This window comes from Theropithecus gelada, chromosome 15, assembly GCF_003255815.1.
Source record: "Theropithecus gelada isolate Dixy chromosome 15, Tgel_1.0, whole genome shotgun sequence".
Classification (NCBI taxonomy): Eukaryota; Metazoa; Chordata; class Mammalia; order Primates; family Cercopithecidae; genus Theropithecus; species Theropithecus gelada.
The window spans coordinates 4,318,879-4,335,963 of record NC_037683.1 but is presented as its reverse complement, the minus strand read 5'-3'; the positions used below and the strand labels follow the sequence as shown (position 1 = coordinate 4,335,963).

At 56.6% G+C, this 17,085-nt stretch overlaps 1 protein-coding gene across 2 annotated transcripts in view; it reads right to left on the bottom strand.

Annotated features, from left to right (window-relative positions):
- BRD3 (bromodomain containing 3) overlaps nucleotides 1–16,725 on the bottom strand; it is a 24,198-nt gene extending 7,473 nt beyond the window's left edge. For both annotated transcript variants that reach the window (XM_025359070.1, XM_025359071.1), the window contains exons 1-8: nucleotides 16,401–16,725; nucleotides 15,442–15,579; nucleotides 14,701–14,848; nucleotides 13,518–13,732; nucleotides 11,235–11,606; nucleotides 8,449–8,577; nucleotides 5,039–5,230; nucleotides 3,293–3,528 (exon numbers count right to left, since the gene is read on the bottom strand). In XM_025359070.1, coding sequence (XP_025214855.1) covers nucleotides 3,293–3,528; nucleotides 5,039–5,230; nucleotides 8,449–8,577; nucleotides 11,235–11,606; nucleotides 13,518–13,732; nucleotides 14,701–14,848; nucleotides 15,442–15,579; nucleotides 16,401–16,613 — 1,643 coding nt within the window. In that variant the 5' untranslated portion in view covers nucleotides 16,614–16,725. The remainder of the gene's footprint in view (nucleotides 1–3,292; nucleotides 3,529–5,038; nucleotides 5,231–8,448; nucleotides 8,578–11,234; nucleotides 11,607–13,517; nucleotides 13,733–14,700; nucleotides 14,849–15,441; nucleotides 15,580–16,400) is intronic.
- Between the last annotated feature and the right edge of the window lie 360 nt (nucleotides 16,726–17,085).

The window sequence follows — 17,085 nt, the reverse complement described above, 5'->3', positions numbered from 1 at the left end:
CAAAAAAAAAAAAAAAAAAAAAAAAAAAAAAAAAAAACACAAGACCCAACTTACATAGTGTCTACACAAATGCCACTTTAAATATAATGTTCTAGGTAGGTTAAAAGGAAAAAAGTGAGAAAAAATATATACCATGCAAACATTAGTCAAAAGAAAGCTGGGGTAGCTACATTAATTTCAGACAAAGTAAACTTCAGAAAAAGGAATATTTTCAGGAAAAAAGGACAATGCAGGGACGGGCGCAGTGGCTCACGCCTGTAATCCCAGCACTTTGGGAGGCCGAGGCGGGTGGATCACCTGAGGTCAGGAGTTTGAGACCAGCCTGGCCAACATGGCAAAACCCTGTCCTTACTAAGAAAGCAAAAATGAGCCAGCCATGGTGGCGGGCACCTGTAATCCCAGCTACTTGGGATGCTGAGGCAGGAGAATCACTTGAACCCGGGAGGCGGAGGTTGCAGTGAGCCCAGATCGTGCCACTGCACTCCAGCCTGGGTGACAGAGCAAGACCCCTTCTCAAAAAAATTTTTAAAATAAAAAAAAGGTTTCAAGTCAGTAATCTAATCTTCTACCTTGTAAAAAGAAGCCAAGTCTAAAAAGAAGCCAAGTCTAAGCAAAAGGAAACAGTGAAGATGAGAAATAAATAAAAGTAAAAACATTTTTTAAAAAAATCAGTGAAATCTAATTATGTTTCTTTGAAAGATCAATAAAATTGGTACGTCTCTATCCAGATTCACCAAGAAAAAAGACACAAATTACCAATATCAGGAATGAAAAAGACACACCACTACAGGTCCTACAGACAATAAAAGGATAATAGAGAAATACTAACCAATAAACTTATGTCCGTAAGTTTGACAATCTGAGTGGAATGGATTAACGCCTTCAAAGGCATAAACCTCTAAAACTCACTCAAGAAGAAACTGATAATCTAATAAGTCTATACCTATTAAAATAATTGAATTCATGATTAAAAACTTTCCAACAATCAAAACTCCAGGCTCAGATGGTTTTGCTAGTGAATCCTACCAAACATTTAAGTATTAATATCAATTCTATAAATTTACTCCAGAAAACAAATCTTTTTTTTTTTTTTTTTTTTCTGAGGCGTCTCACTGTCACCCAGGTTAGAGTGCAGTGGCATGATCTTAGCTTACTGCAACCTCTGCCTCCTGGGTTCAAGCGATTCTCCTATCTCAGCCTCCCGAGTAGCTGGGATTACAGGCGCCCACCACCGCACCCGGCTAATTTTTTCTATTTTTAGTAGAGACAGGGTTTTACCATGTTGGCCATGCTAGTCTTGAACTCCTGACCTCAGCTGATCCGCCTGCCTCAGCCTCCCAAACTTCTGAGATTACAGGTGTGAGCCACTGCACTTGGCCTTAAATCATTTTTTAATTGCCTCTAATCACTCAAATATTATATCCCAAGACTTTTTTTTCTTTTTTTTTTTAAAGCGATAAGAGTCCCACTGTGTTGCTCATGGTGGTCTCAAACTCCTGAGCTCAAGTGATCCTCCTGCCTTGGCCTCCCAAAGTGCTGGGATTACAGGTGGGAGGCACCACACCTGGCCCCAACTCGTTTTTCAGGCCAGCATTATAATGATACTAAAACCAGACAAAGATAATACAGGCTGGGTATCCCAAAACCAAAAATCCAAAATGCTCCAAAATCTGAAACTGTCTGAGTCTTAACGTGACGCTCAAAGGAAATGCTCACTGGAGCATTTCAGATTTTCAGATTTGAGATGCTCAGTGGGGAGTATAATGCAAAAATTCCACAATCTGAAAAAATCCAAAATCTGAAGCACTTTTTATTCTAGAAACACCCTTATTTTAGATAAAGGATACTCAACCTGTATAAGAAAAATGGATTTTTGCGGTGGCTCAAGCCTGTAATCCCAGCACTTTGGGAGGCCGAGACGGGTGGATCACGAGGTCAGGAGATCGAGACCATCCTGGCTAACATGGTGAAACCCCGTCTCTACTAAAAATTACAAAAAACTAGCCGGGCGTGGTGGCGGGTGCCTGTAGTCCCAGCTACTTGGGAGGCTGAGGCAGGAGAATGGCGTGAACCCGGGAGGCGGAGCTTGCAGTGAGCTGAGATCCGGCCATTGCACTCCAGCCTGGGCGGCAGAGCGAGACTCCGTCTCAAAAAAAAAAAAAAAAAGGAAAAAAAAGAAAAATGGATTTTTGCATTCCCCTCCAAAAAGGAAAGAAGGAGGGAGAAAAGAAGGGAAGGAAAGACCTACCCTGACCATTCCACTCACTATCTCCATCAATGGCTGACCCAGCCGTCCAAGCGCAAACCCAGGACCCCCAGGCTCCTCTCCTCTCCCCTCCAAGCACCAGGACCTGGCCATGCCGCCTCCCAAGTTATTCTATCTCCAGAGCCACACCAATTTATCTTGCCTGCACAACCACGATAACCTCCAAAGGGGTAGGTATCCTGTCTTCCATTCCAGATTCCCACTAAGCTCTTCTCCATAGCGGCAAGGATCCGACCGTGCTGAGTTTAAATCCTAACTCCCCTTCATCTGCTTGGAAAGGAAGCGTGAATACCTCAAACGAAGCCGGCCGATCTCAGCAGCCTCAACTCACCTCTTTTCCCAACTTGTTTTTTTTCAGTGGTGCCAAATTTGCCCTCATTCCCAAAAGGAACACGTCCTGCTGCCTCTGCGGCTTTGTACCCACTGTTCCCTGTTGTTGGAACTCCCTCCCCAGCCCTCGGCTGCCAAGCTTGCTCCCACACAGCTGTTACCTCCCGCCCCGGGAAGCCTCCCTTCTACCTGGCTGGCAGAGGAATCCTAGGCCTGAGCTCCTTCCCTACTAGCTCATATTGCTTTGTGGCTCCTGCGTGTCCCCAGCAGACACTCTTCAGGGTGGTGTCCAGCCACAGCACGGGCTCAAGGAGGCTGAATGCAGCTGTGCACGATTCCACCACCCCTGCTCCCTGCCTATGGGCAAGCCCAAAATGGGGCATTCAACTCCCCCAAGTCAAGATCCTTGGCCCAGACCAGGAAAACATCCCAAAAGCTTCAAGATGTGGAGACCAGGCCGTGGCAGCACTTCCATGCCCAGAATCCAGGCCTGCCCTGCAGACAGCTGAGCAGCACCACCTGAGCCCCCGGACTTCCCAGCATAGGTCTCATCAGGTCCTCAGTCTCCCTGCCCTCATCACCCTGGTTTCCAGGTGGCCAAGGCACAATGCCCCCAATCCCAGCACTGCTGCTACGTGAGCCCCCATAGCACACTGAGCGCCGGGCTCTTGGAGCCTGAGCAGGTCTGGAGCCCACCTGCCGGCCACGGTCGTGCTGTTGGCCTTCTTAGCAGGAGCCTTCTTCTGCTGGGCCTGCTTGGCAGGCGGAGCCACCTTGGCCTTCTTCTCTTCCTCGGCCTTCACCTTGTGCTTCTCCTTCTCCTTCTCCTTATCCTTCTTCTTCTTCTCCTTCTCCTTCTTCTCCTTCTTCTTCTTTGGTTTGTTTACGGGGGCCTGAGACAGGGCGGCCAGCTGCTCATGCACGGCCTTCAGCTGGAAAAGAGCGGGCAGCTGAGCAGGCGTCGGGCACAGCCCCCACCACTGGGGCTGCCTGGGGCCCTGGATGGGAGGGGGCCTGGGGCGATGTCGGAGCTGCCTCCACTGGGCACGGAGGTGAACCAGGAGCACCCGGGCCCTGCTCTGCCCCTCACTCCCCTGTGACCCCTAGTGAGTCATGAGTCCTCTCCGCCTCGGCTTCCTCACCTGCAGTGGGGAAGAGATGCCTGGCCACAGGTTCAGCACTGCACAGGCGGCACAACAGGGCAGCTAAGGGCAGCTAACTTTTTAAAAAGAACTTATTATACTTTAAGTTCTGGGATACATGTGCAGAACGTGCAGGTCTGTTACATAGGTATACATGTGCCACGGTGGTTTGCTGCAGCCATGAACCCGTCATCTACATTAGGTGGGCAGCTAACATTTTTATCACCACTGTTTAGATGAGGAAGGACTCTCTAGAAGTTTAAATGCCCACACAAAGGAGATTTTCATCAGTAACTTCTGGGAAGCCATTTGATAACACGCAGGTCTCTGGGGTTAAAACCAACCACTGCCAACAGCCAGCATTCATCCAGGGCCGCCCTGCAGCTGGCAGTGTGCCAAGCGCCTCGCCCTCCCCACTGCAGCCACCCCATGGGAGAGGAGAGGCACTGCCCAGGTGAGGACACAGCCTGTCCCTGCCTCTGGGTGGTCTGTGCAAGGAAGACAGTGGGTGGGTGGAGGAGCTGCCACCTCACAGACGTCTTCCCCGCTGTGTGTCCTTGCCACTTCAAAATCAAATGTCCGGCCCAGCTCTGGGGACTGCAGGGCCATCGCTGTCCTTGCAGCCCTGATTCATGCTGTTCCCCTCCTGACTCGACAGCCCTGCTCTATTTTCTCTCAATCTGGGGTCCCAGAAATCATGCACCTGGCTGGCTGCCAGAGGTTTGGGGAAACAATTCACATCTTTCTCAATTCGACCTCGAGACAGCTCAGAGGGGGCGACATCTGTCCCATACTGCACACGAGGAAAGCGAGGCAGAGAAGGGGGGGGAACCACAGCCTGGCGGCTGGGCTGGACTGGGGCTGGGCTGGGTTGGGGCTGGGCAGCTGCATGGCAGGGCCCTCAGGACCCTGGAGCCCGCACCCCACCCCACTGCAAGTGACTGCTTGGAGCCCAAGCACTACTGCAGCCTCTGCAAGTGCCTCACAGGCCTTTCTCAAGCAGAGCAAGGCACACATAACCACACATGACCACTGAGCTCCCACCTGAGGCCACCCAGGTCTCCAGAAACATCCCAGCCACGAGTCAGCGCAGCCACCCATGTGTGCTGTGGGTTAGGCTCGCACCACGCCAGAACAGACCTGGGGAGGGCACTCCGAGTGCCTTTACGAGGAAGCACTGCGGCGGCTGCTGTGGGACACAGGGCAGAGGAGGGAACCATGCAAAGGGACAGACCTTGGGCTGCCATGCCAGCAATCCTGCCTCAGCCCCTGAACCCTACCCAGGTATGCCAGTGCCCACCTGCTCCTGCAGCTCTGCCAGCCTGGTGGCCCGCTCCTCCTCTGAGTCCGAGCTGCCTGAATCCGAAGAGCTTTCCTCGCTGCTACGGCTGCTCTCAGCACCCTTGCTCACCACGGGGGCCGCGGGGGCAGGCAGTGCCGGCGCCTCCACGGGCTCATCCGGCATCTTGGCAAACCTCATCTCAAACACGTCCTGCGGGAGAACAGAGGTTGCCCTGAAGACATGGACCCCCATGGGGCTGCCCCTTGGTGTGGGCCCTCAGGGTTCCTGAAGTGCCCCTGGGGCAGCACACACAGCTGTTAGGAAGGTCGGGCCAGGAGGAGACAGGGTCCCGCCTGCCTGGGGGGCTGTGGTCGCTTCCAACTCGCCCTCCCTCCCTCCCCAGGCAATTCCTGGGGACAGGCCTGGGAGCAGGGGACACAGGAGCTGGCCCACAGCTCCCTTCACCAACTCCATGAGCCCTCTCTAGAAGATGCACGCATCCTTCTAGCCTGCTGGCCCGAAGCTCCCCGGGGCTGCCGCTGCTGTGAAATGGGAAAGAGTGTCTTCCTTTGAGCCTGGACAGGGTCCTCCACAGCCACAGGAGTCCGAGTGTTGACCTCTTCCCATCTCTTCACCCCGGAACTGACTGGAGCATCATATCTCATGAAGCGTTAACTCCAAAAGTTGGTCCAAAAGGCCAAAGTCTAGTCCTATCAATATTTTATTTACAAAAAAATATAAAAATTAGCCAGTCATGGCGGCACACGCCTGTGATCCTAGCTGCTCAGAAGGCTGTGATGGGTGGATTACTTGAACCCAGGAGGTCGAGGCTGCAGCGAGCTGAAATCATGCCATTGCACTCCAGCCTGGGTGACAGAGTGAGACCCTGTCTCAAATATAAATATATATGTAAATATTTTATTTTATATATATATATTTTACTTTTTTTTTTTTCTCTCGAGACAGAGTCTTGCTCTTTTGCCCAGGCTGGAGTGCAATGGCATGATCTCAGCTCACTGCATCCTCCACACCCTGGTTTCAAGTGATTCTCCTGCCTCAGCTTCCCAAGTAGCTGGGATCACAGGTGCGTACCACCACTCCCAGCTAATTTTTTGTATTTTTAGTAGAGCCGGAGTTTCACCATGTTGGCCAGGCTATTCTTGAACTCCTGACCTTGTGATCTGTCTGGGCCTCCTAAAGTGCTAGGATTACAGGTGTGAGCCACCACGCCCAGCCTACTTTATTTTCTGTAGGGACAGGGTCCTGCTCTGTTCCCCAGGCTGGTCTTGAACCCCTGAGCTCAAGTGATCCTCCCACCCTGGCCTCTCAAGGTGCTGAGATTACAGGCGTGAGCCATCACACCCGAACTTCCTATCAAAATTGACTTTGGAAAGCCTTTGGACCAGGACCTAGGCCCTCAGTAGCCCCTCTCAGCAAACGTCCCCCTCCCTGGGGCAGCCCAGGCTCAGTGAAGACAGGGATGCACAGTGATGCGGAAATGAGGGGAGATTTCTTTGCCAAGCTCAGAAACCTGAATCCACACCGTCTGCACACGTGATGTGCCTCCACTGTTCAGGCTGGACCCAGCTCTGGAAAAGCCCACCCCAGGCTCTCATATCCCGGGCTCTCCTCTCAGATGTCCCCAGAGGCAACCCAACCCACAGAGCAGCGATCCAGGCCCCCATTCGGTTGACAACCTTGAAGGTCATTCAGGTCAGGTCATTTTGCTGTTGGGCTCTAACCCCACAGCTCAATTGATAAAATGGTACAATTGCTAAATAGTGCTCAGTCATGGAAATCCATCAGCCTCAGGGTCTCACTCTGTTGCCCAGGCTGGAGTGCAGTGCAATCACAGCTCACTGCAGTCTCAAATGCCTGGGCTCAGGTGATCCTCCCATCTCACTCTCCTGAGTAGCTGGTACTAGGGACACACCACCACACGTGGCTCGTTTTGAAAATCTGTTGTAAAGACAGCTCGTCTCAAACTCCTGGCCTCAAGTGATCCTCCCACCTCCGCCTCCCAAAGTGCTGGGATTACAGGCGTGAGCACCATGTCTATCCAACAGCACCTGTTGCAGGAGTGGGGGGGAGCAGAGCTGCCGGCGTCCCTGCTTGGTCTGCAAGCCTGGGTTTCCGTCCTCTATGCTCAGCTCCCTCGTTAAACTCAACCCAGCATTTACCAGGCTCCAGGAGACTGGGCTTTGCAAGGTCTTTTGGGTTCAAGACACAGTGAGCAAGGTCTCCGTATAAAACCGGGGTTCTGATGGCTTCCTCTGGATGTAATGGGACCTCCAGGACCACTCTGCCATCATCCCCCGCAGGACCCAGTGCAGAGAGAGGGTGGCAATGGCAGCAGTGCCTGGGAGAGGACCTTGGGCAGGCCGTGTGCACGGGAGGGTGGGAAAGGCAGCAGGACCCGCAGGGCGGGAACGAGTTTCTCTCTCTGCCCCTTTTATGGGTCCTGTGTCATCCGCAATAATACCACGGGCTGCTCGGGGATTTCAAAACAGTCTGTGCAAGGACTGTGAACATCTTACACGACATTCTGGGTCCCCTGAAAAGGAAAAGCACGCTGGAAGAGAACACGTACCCATAATTCTCCCCTTTCCTCCCAAAATCAAGTCCTTTGATTAAATAACATTTATAACAGGGGTGCTGTTATTGATAAAAGCAAACCACCTGCGATCACAATTAGAAAAGGTAGTAATAGATTCTGGCGCATCCACCCACACCAAAGTATGTGTGCAGGACCTGGACTTTGGCAGAAAAATGTACATGCAGGCAGGAGCACGCACACAGGTCCATACATGCACACACGTGCACGCACACAGGTCCACACACGCACACACGTCCACACACACAAATATCTCTGTGAGGTCTGTGCATGTTCACAAAGTCCCTGTGCTGAGAGCCAGACCAAGACACTCCTGTTTTCCCTTAAGACATCCCACTGCTTCCTGCATTTTCTCCAATCCGCCTTTTACTTCTGTTGTCAGAAATGCAAAACGCTACACAAGCCACTGTCATCTCATTCATCCTCCGGCTGCAGTGTCAGGCTAGTGTCCAAGCCTCTCCTTGCCACAGAGACTTGCTGGAAACTACAGTCAGTGAAGCCACAGGAGAAAGGGCATCTGCCCTCCCACCTGGTACATGCGCCAGCCCCTGGAGGGAAAGGCTCACTGCTGCGACACCCCCACAGAGTCCCAGCGGTCCTGCCTGCTCACCGGCTGCCCTGCCCCAGTGGCAGCTCCTGGAACCCAGCTCAGAGCCTGGCAGGACCTGGTTGGCACTCGGGAAAAACGTGTTGAGGGAATGAGGCTGAGGCCTTCCTCAGCTGGACAATTACCTGGGCACCCCACACCACACCGAGGCCAGGATGCCCACAGCGCCGAGCTGAGCCACCCCACCTGTGCCCAACCTCGGGTTACCTGGAGCTTCCGGGCCATGGCCACCACCTCGTGGTCTGGGGGATTGTATTTGTAGCAGTTCGAGAACATCAGCCGGACATCGGCAGCAAAGCCCTGTGCGTCTGGGTACTCTCGGCCATCCATCTTCCTCTGCAACACACAGGACAGGGGTCAGTGAGCGTGGCCTGCGGCCTCGGGACTCTCTGCCACACCCCACGAGATGAACCCCGGAGCAGGAGCCACTGCCAGCTCCAGGACAGTGCCTACCGGCCTGGCCAGCAGGACACCCCAGCTCTCCGGCACCTCATACAAGGAAGCTCAAAGTGAGGACGTGAGAGGGTGACTCGATGGCTTGGCAGGGAGGGTCTGGGACTCCAGAGAGATCTCCCGGTTGGAAGAAAAAGGCGCTCAAGGAGAAATCCCAGGTTCCCGCGGGTGTCCTTTAGCCCCTTCCTTGTCCAGAGCGTCCCTTCACGCAAAGTGGGTAAATCTTCACACGCCGACGTGCCCTCGGCAGCCCCGGGGCGGCGTGAGGCTGCAGCAAAGTCAGATTCCACCAACGACAGGGGCCTGCTCAGTCTACACAAGGAAATGTCATTTCTCCCTTGAGGAAGCCAGTAGCTGTTAGCCAGCTTGCGTCTTACAGAAGCACCCCAGTATCCCAGGGGCCTAGCTGGACCTCAGGGACTCCATGTCGTGTCCAGCGGCAGTTCCTGAACCCCACAGCGGTGGACGCCATGGGGGCGTGTGGGCCGACACCCACCCGTTTACTCGGCCACACAGAGACCCTAGAGCAAAACCCACCGCAGGTCCCACCTGGCTTTGGCAAGCGGAGAACTGAGGCCAAGGCCTGGGCAGACAGTCCCAGGTGGCAGGGGTGAGGAGGGGCACACAGTCAGTCCCCAGAGCTGGGAGGTGCAGGTGGCTTGGCCAGGGAGTGGCCAGAGGCAGGATCGTCGACAGATGTTTCCAAGGTGGCCACTAGGAACACACCAGTTGGGGCAAGAAGAGGTCACACTGTGCCGGAGGGAGTGGGTTTCCCATCCCGGGACGGCTTCAAGGAGAGGGACCTTGTCGGGGACCTTGAGGGAGGACACACGCAAGGGCAGGGCGAATCTACCCCGACCACTCCATGGGGTCCAGGCTGCATTCACCCAGGTGCCAGTGAGATGGAGGGGCTGGGTCCTAACCCGCAGAGGGCGCCCGCCAATTCACGGCCCGTACCCTGTGCACTCGGACATGAGACCCATCCAGAAGGAAGGGCTGGCAGAAAGAACCCGGGAGCACAGAGGGACCTGAAAGCCTCTGATGTTGGGAGAAAAGCTTGTTTTTCTGTTTTAGCATGTGCCGGGGCAAACCATCCCCAAAAGCTCCATCTGTAAAATCTACAGGTCCTGAGGCCTCTCTTGGTGATTCACTGCCCCTTCCCCGCGGCGTCTGGGCCACACTCGCAGGCAGCAGGTGCTGCCACGGCACCTGGCTTCTCCCCACGCCAGGACAGACAGAGGTGGGAAGCTCCGAACAAAGCAGATCACAACTTTAAAGTGAACTGGTTTTCTAGAGCTTCTTTATTATGGTTTCCAGGGCAAATCAGACCCTTCGACCAAAACGGAATTAAGCTGAGCTTCAGTCTGGCACAAACGCTGGAACCCCCAATGATGTTCCAGAAATTCCTGTTACTGTGCTGTGGTAGAGGCACACAAACCCTGGCCCTGGAGGCTGGAGCCGACGCTCCTGGCAGCTTCTGAGCTGCGTGGCTCCGGCCCTCAGCTTCCCCACCCACGGCAGTGAAGCCAGGCGGCTGCGCTCATGGCTTTCGCCTGACTGTGCACCCGGCACTGGGGCCTGAGCCAGCCAGGTCTGTCCCGGCCGAGATCCAGTCAACCAGGGAAGAAAAGGCTTTCATCAGAGGATCCTGGTTCAGGGGGTGCAGAATAACTGCAACTGGCTTTCCAGGATGAAAACAAAAAACTGCCCAACAGGGCTCCCAGCAGCTCTTCCCAGGGCCACCAGCAGTTGGCAGAGGAGGCTGGCCACACCTCCACCGCCTGCATGTCCCTGGGAGCTGGCTCAGAGCTCTCCCAGAGGGAGACCAGGTGCCAGCCAGAAGTTTGGAAAGGCGCTCAGGGAAGACCTGGTGGAGTTCACCCTGCCTTGGGGCGGCACAGCTCAAATGCCACTCCCCACCCGCCCCGCCACCCCACACCGGGACCAGACTCACTCTGACCTGCTGCGAGGCACACAAGAGCCCAGGCAGAGGCTGCCGCCTCGAGAAGACGGGCATGGGGGAGGCCAGGCTCTCAGTCTCAGCTCTGCCACCCGCCCAGGGCCCGCTTCCGTCTGGTGAGGGGGTGGGGCTTGGAGGCACTTAAGGGACAGAAGCCAGGCCATCCCCACCGGCCACGTCACTCCGGTCTGCTGTGAGGCGCCTGTATCCAGGGCTCGAGGGAGGCAAAGTGTAGCTTTAAAACTTGAGCCAACTGTGAGAGTGGCCCAGATCTAGGGGCCCCCTGACCTGATGATACAGAATGGGAGGTGGGAAGGAAATCAATTAAATCACCAAATGGGGTTGATGGGAATAAACAACAACAGAGCCACAGTCTCTGGGACCCACGGGCAGGGCACACCTTTCTCGCTGGGCCCTGCCAGCCACAGCCAGGGCCGCAGGGGCCAGCCCGGAGGGTGCGCTTCTCCGGCAGGCAAGACCCTGCTCCCCGAGAGCCCCCACTCAGCCGGCACAAGACATTAGCACCCACGGCAGATCCGCAGGACGTGGGCAGAGCAGGGCCTGCCGCGCGGCCACGTACTTTCACAGTGCTGAGGTCCATCGGGTGCTTGATGATGTCGTGGTAGTCGTGCAGCTCCAGGGCCTCGGCGTCCACCGGCTTGTAGAAGGGCCAGGCGTAGGCCGCGTGCTTCTTGGACAGCATCTCCCTGAGGATGCTGTCGCAGTAGCGCAGGTGCTCTGACAGCTTGCCCTTCTTGCCTGCGTGCTGGGGCACCTCGCCGTCCTCCAGGTCCTTCTTGGGAGGCTTGATGGGGCGGCCGCCACTCTCCCGCCGGGCCACCACTTTGGCCTGCTTGGGGTCTGACAACGGCGGGGGTGACTCACTACGGCTGGCAGTGATGGCCGATGTCGTGGGAGTGGTTGTGTCTGCTTTCCGCTTCACGCCCTTTTTCTGCGACAGTGAAATAACCAGTGAGCCCCGGAAACCAGGCCGCCGCCCCGAAGACGCATGTCACTGCAGCCGCGTTTCTGGGGCACTGTCTGTCTGCCTGCCTGGCGCTGGGCTAAGCGGCCACATGCACGGCCCCACAGGAGAGGACACCAAGGCTCAGGGGCCATGTCACTGGCCCAAGGTCACACAGCTGGCAGTGGTGAGGCTGGGACTCTCCCTCAGGCTCAACTCTGAAACCCGCCCTCACCTGGGCGTGGGGAGACCCCTTTCTCCCTTAGCCCCGAGGGCTCAGGGGTCCCGGGTGGGCTCGCACCTCACACCCCAAGCCGTGTGAGGTGCTGCATGCAATTCGTCAGACACCTAACAAGCACCCAGGCCAGGACCCGGGGACCTCGGCGCTGCAGAGACCTGGGAACTCCCTGCTTTTAGAGACCAGCAGGAAAGTTCCAGACAAGGGCCTGACAGCGGGGGCTCCGCAGACAAACACAAGTTTTGCGGGACAAGGAGGAGGCAGGAGAGCATTCCGGACACAGGGCAGGGGCAGCCCAACCAGGAGGCATGAAGCAGCCACAGCAGCTCTGGGAACAAGGGACTTCAGGGGGTGAGTGGGCGAGTCTGGACTCCATCCCGGCGGCAATGGGAGCCACTGAAGGCTATTTCAAGCAAGGAGAGGAGGGAGACGACCCACAGAGCCTTCCATGGGTGTGACCTGGGGGCGGAGCCAGGCACCAGGCAGACACTCATGTTTAATGTCCAGGCCCCCTGGGGGTGTGCAGGTCTCTCTGGGCAGCCTGCAAGGGCCTCAGCACCCAGCACCCATGGGCATCACCTCAGCGTTCTGGGGCCAGGGCTCAGTGTGCACCCTGAGACCAGCTCAGCCGGCTTCTAATCTTAGCCCAGCAGGAGAGGAGCCAGCCCACGGCACCTGCCATCTAGAGAGCCACCCACAGTCACTGCCCAGCCAAGCCGCCGCCCTCGGACTGGCAGGGGCCGGAGCCGGCTATCCACAACACTTGACAGGCGCCCACGGGCTGCCAAGCGCCAGGCGCGTGCCGCAGAGGGCAGGTGGGAGCAGGGACGGACTCATCTGGCCGTGGCAAATGGGACATGCTCCAGAAACAGCCCCCGCTGGGGGAGGCGGCTTGGCCGGGGGCCACCCATAAGTGCAGGCAGTGAAGGCCACGGGGAGGGGAAGCAACGGAGGTGGCGTTTTACCTTGGGCGAGCCATTTAACCCCTTTGAGCGCCCGCTTCCTCATCTGTAAGATGGGGGAAATACTGTCTGCCCAGAGGGTTGCTGTGAGGATCAAATCGAAGAAGATAATACACATAAGTGCCTGGCACGGGCCCTGCTCAAAGCAGGAGACTCACCAGGCCTCACTAGCCCCAAATCTTGCAGGGAGCACCCACTCCCTGCCGAGACCAACACGGCCCACTGTGAAAAGCTCCCAGCCAAGTGGGGAGCAGGATAGGCGGGTCCCCATGCTCCCATGTGGAGCCCACAGGCGGGGCCGGCTTGGGTGCCGGCACCTCACAATGCACCCAGGTGGGTACAGCTGGCACCACACTCCTGGCTGTGAGCAGGGGAGGACTGGGACCCCCCCACCCTTGCTTCTCTCCCACACCTTCCCCACCTTGACCGAGCCCTTGGCCAGGGCTTCTGGCCAGAGAAGCTGGGGTTCAAGTTCAGCCAGACCCTCCCTTACCAGCTGTGTGACCTTCAGCTCCCCAGGCCTAGGTCTCCTCATCTGCGTCAGGAACAACGGCCTGACCTCCCAGGGCGCGGAGAGAAGCACTCCCAGGAGCCGGCACTCAGGGAAAGACGGGAGCCCCCCGCCCGCCGCTCCTGCCCTCACCTCAGGAACCCTGGCTGGGCTCGGACGCCCCAGCCGTCCGGACTCAGGGTGCTCACCTTGACGACAGGCGGCGTAGGAGGGACCACAGGGACGATGGGTGTGGCAGGAGGAGGTGGGGCGGCAGCTGGGGGGACTGGGACCGACGTGACGTTTGCAGTGATGGTTGGTACAGGGGTGGCAGCGATGACAGGCGTCTGGGAGACAGTGGGGGGCACGCTCTGAAAGGGGGTCGCTGGGGAGACAGAGGACACGGCCGCCACTTGCTGCGTACCTTCAAGACAAGGAAGGGACATTTGGCATGCCAGGCTCTACTAGTATTTCCAGAAGCTTCCAGTGCCACCCCTCCAGCCAGAACATGGGGGCCAGCTCTGTGCTGCCAAAACCCCCAGCCAGAAGAGCCCTCCATGCTGAGATGCCCCCGACCCTGCATCTTGGGGGCAGGACTGCTCTGGCTCATCTTGGCTAAGGGCTCCCCGCATGAAGGGGAGACCCCCGCCACAGACCATAGGAGGCAGAACAAGGAAACCAGGGCACTCCCATGGCCTGGCAGTCAAGGGCCACCCTGGAGTCACAGAAAGCTGGTACCAAACTCGGTTCCCTCAGTAACTAGCTGAGTGACCAAGGCTGTGGCTGTACTTAAGCCCCCAGCTTCTCCCATCTGCAACATGGGATAGCACACGGCACTGACCATCCCGCTCGGTCAGCCTTTCCATCTGGACACGCCTGCGGGCCGGGTTTCCAGGCCAGGTGGGATCCCAGGGCTCACAGCACTAATCACCACCGTGCTCCCCAACAAGGAGAGGCGGTCTTACTTGACCAGGGAGCCAGGCAGGTGACAGTGACTCTCAGGTCACAGAGAATAAAATGAGTGCTGAAGAGACAAAGTCCTAGGAGGGGCACAGGCCCCAGGCGTCATGGAAGAAGTGACTTCAGGGCTGGAGCTGGAAGGGGGAACAGGATTTGGGAGGTGAAGAGCAGGGACAGGCGATCCTCCCAGACCATGAGCTCCTCCCCAGAGTGGGCTCAAAAGCAGCTCCAGCATTAATATCTTCTGTATCCCTGGGCTAGCTGCCCCTCCAACATCACCCACAGGCCACACTCAGCCAAGACCCAGCACCCATGAGCTCTTCACGACAGACGGGAAACAGCTCAGATGGCTAAGGGACTCGCGTCCCAGCCCATCCATCGGTGGGCCGCTGCACAGAGGCCCCGCCCCTTGCCCACCCTGGCTCCCTGTACCTGCGCTCTGGACTCCCGCAGACGGCTTCCGGCCTTTGCCCTTTGGAGCAGGGGGTAATAATTCAACTTCCTCTTGGGGCATCTGGGCCACTTTTTGTAGAAAAATTTTCTCTAAGGCTTGGGCCATTAGCACAATGTCATCTGTGGGCTGAAGACACAGAGAGTCCAGGTCACCGGTCAGGAAAGGAGCTGTGTGCTTCCAAAGGACATTATTAGTTGTAGCTCAAAAAAATACTTAAAATTTAACATTTGGCAGCACAGGAGAGAACTAAATGAATATATACGTATACATACATACATATACATTTTTTTTTTTTCCAGATGAAATCTTGCTCTGTCACCCAGGCTGGAGTGTAGTGGCACGATTTCGGCTCACTGCAACCTCCACCTCCCAGGTTTAACTGATTCTCCTGCCTTAGCCTTCCAAGTAGATGGGATTACAGGAGCCTGCCACCACACCCGGCTAATTTTTTTGTATTTTTAGTAGAGATGGGGTTTCACCATGTTGCACAGGTTGATCTCAAACTCCTGAGCTCAAGAGATCCGCCCACCTCGGCCTCCCAAAGTGCTGGGATTACAGGTGTGAGCCATGGCACCCGGCCAGGTGATGTGCTTTGAGCCTGCCCAAGAGCTGCTGCAAAGCGCCCAGGTCCACCTGGCACTGGCAAGAATGGCTGGGGGATCCGCGCCACACAGCACCCGAATCCTTACTGCAAGCGGCATTCTGGGCTGGCATCTTACCTTGTTATAAATGTAACAATTTGTAAACATGGTGTTGAAGTCCTGCATACATTCGCTTGCACTCCAATAATAATTATTTTCTAGTCTCTTCTTAATAGTCCCCATATCCATTGGGTTTTTTATTATTTTATGATAATCCTAGGAAAGAGATTTTCAGAGGCATTACCGAAAGATTCTACATAATTATTTTCGCAATTCCCAAAAGGACACAGCCTGGCCTTCCCAAGTGGACTGAGGACTGGGGCTGGCCCAGAGGCACCTTCTGATCTCTGACAGCAGTGGGCTATGGTGAGGTGGGCACTTGGCCAGCTCCAAACTCCTGCCTAACCTCTCTCCGGACCCCAAGCATGTGCAGAGGGGAGCCCACAGGGCTAGGGCAGACCCCAGGACAGGTCTACATACTGGAGATGGGGCCAAACCTTCCGGGGTCTAAACCTGCAGGTGACCAGGGCCTCGCAGAGCCTAGAGCCCAGGCCACCAAGCACCAGCCCAGGGCTTCCTCTGCAATGCTCAGGGTTTGTCTATTTGGGCCCAGGTCAAAAACGAGCATGCAGCTGAGGGCACCATCGCCCGGAAGGCAGGCCTCAACATCTCTGCCTCTAACTCCAAGTGAGCTCGCCAAGCTGGCAGATGGGCCATCCTGCAGGAGCCAGTGAGGCAGAAGAAGGCCCCAGTGAACCTCGACTCCTAAGCCCCATCACCGTCCGCCTGCTTTCCTCCCAGACGTGCGTGGCTTCTCCCTATTTCCTGCACCTGGGGCAACCGCCCTCGACTCTCCCACGCCCACGTGACCGCTGTGTGCCTTCGTGCTGTGGGCTTCCTGAGGCACAGGCTGTCCCCAGCTTAGCAGCACCTTCCTAAGGCCAGAGTGGCAGTCTTTCCAGGAGTGGGGGCAGCACGAGGGGGACAGAGGACGGCAGCAGCAGAACGTGGCTCTTGGGGAGGCAGCAGCTACGCACCGGCAGGTTCAGTTTGATTGCGTCCACGGGCTGGTAGAAGGGCCAGGCGAACTGGTGTTTCCAGAGCGTCTTCACCACCACATTCTGCATGTACTGCAGCTGGTTGGTCTTGCGGCCGGGCTTGCTGGGGTTGGAGACCTCCGGGGGCGGTGGGTTCACAGGCCCCGGGGCTGCCGGGATCCCCGCGGGGGCGACTGTCGTGGTGGTGGACATCCTCTGGCAGCTCGCTCACTTTCTGTCACAGCAGCGGCTTGGAGAGGCCCTGGCTGCTTCTACACTCCCCGAGGAGGCGCGACGTCCCATTTCCGGGCCCAACCAGGCGACAACTGCAGTGAGGACGCACAACAGAGAGGCAGGCCAGTCACCTTGGGGACCCCCACCTCTCCCAGCCACGGCAGGCTCTGGAGGGCACCTGTCAAGCCCCAGCAGGGCCTGCTCCACTCACTCACCCCCGTTGCCCAGCCACCCAGGTGAGTGGCTGTCGGGAAAGCTGCTCAAGCCAAGCACCACCAGCTTAGGACGACTCTCCAACCACTGCTCTCAGGCCCGGGAGGGAAGGCCTGGGCGGTGGAGGGAGCTCAGGCACATGCCGTTTGCTCCCAGGTGGGCGCTTGGGGCACACGCTGGGAGGCAGGTGTGCCAAGGGACTCAGCCACTGGCAGCCTTCTGCCCACCAACCAACCAC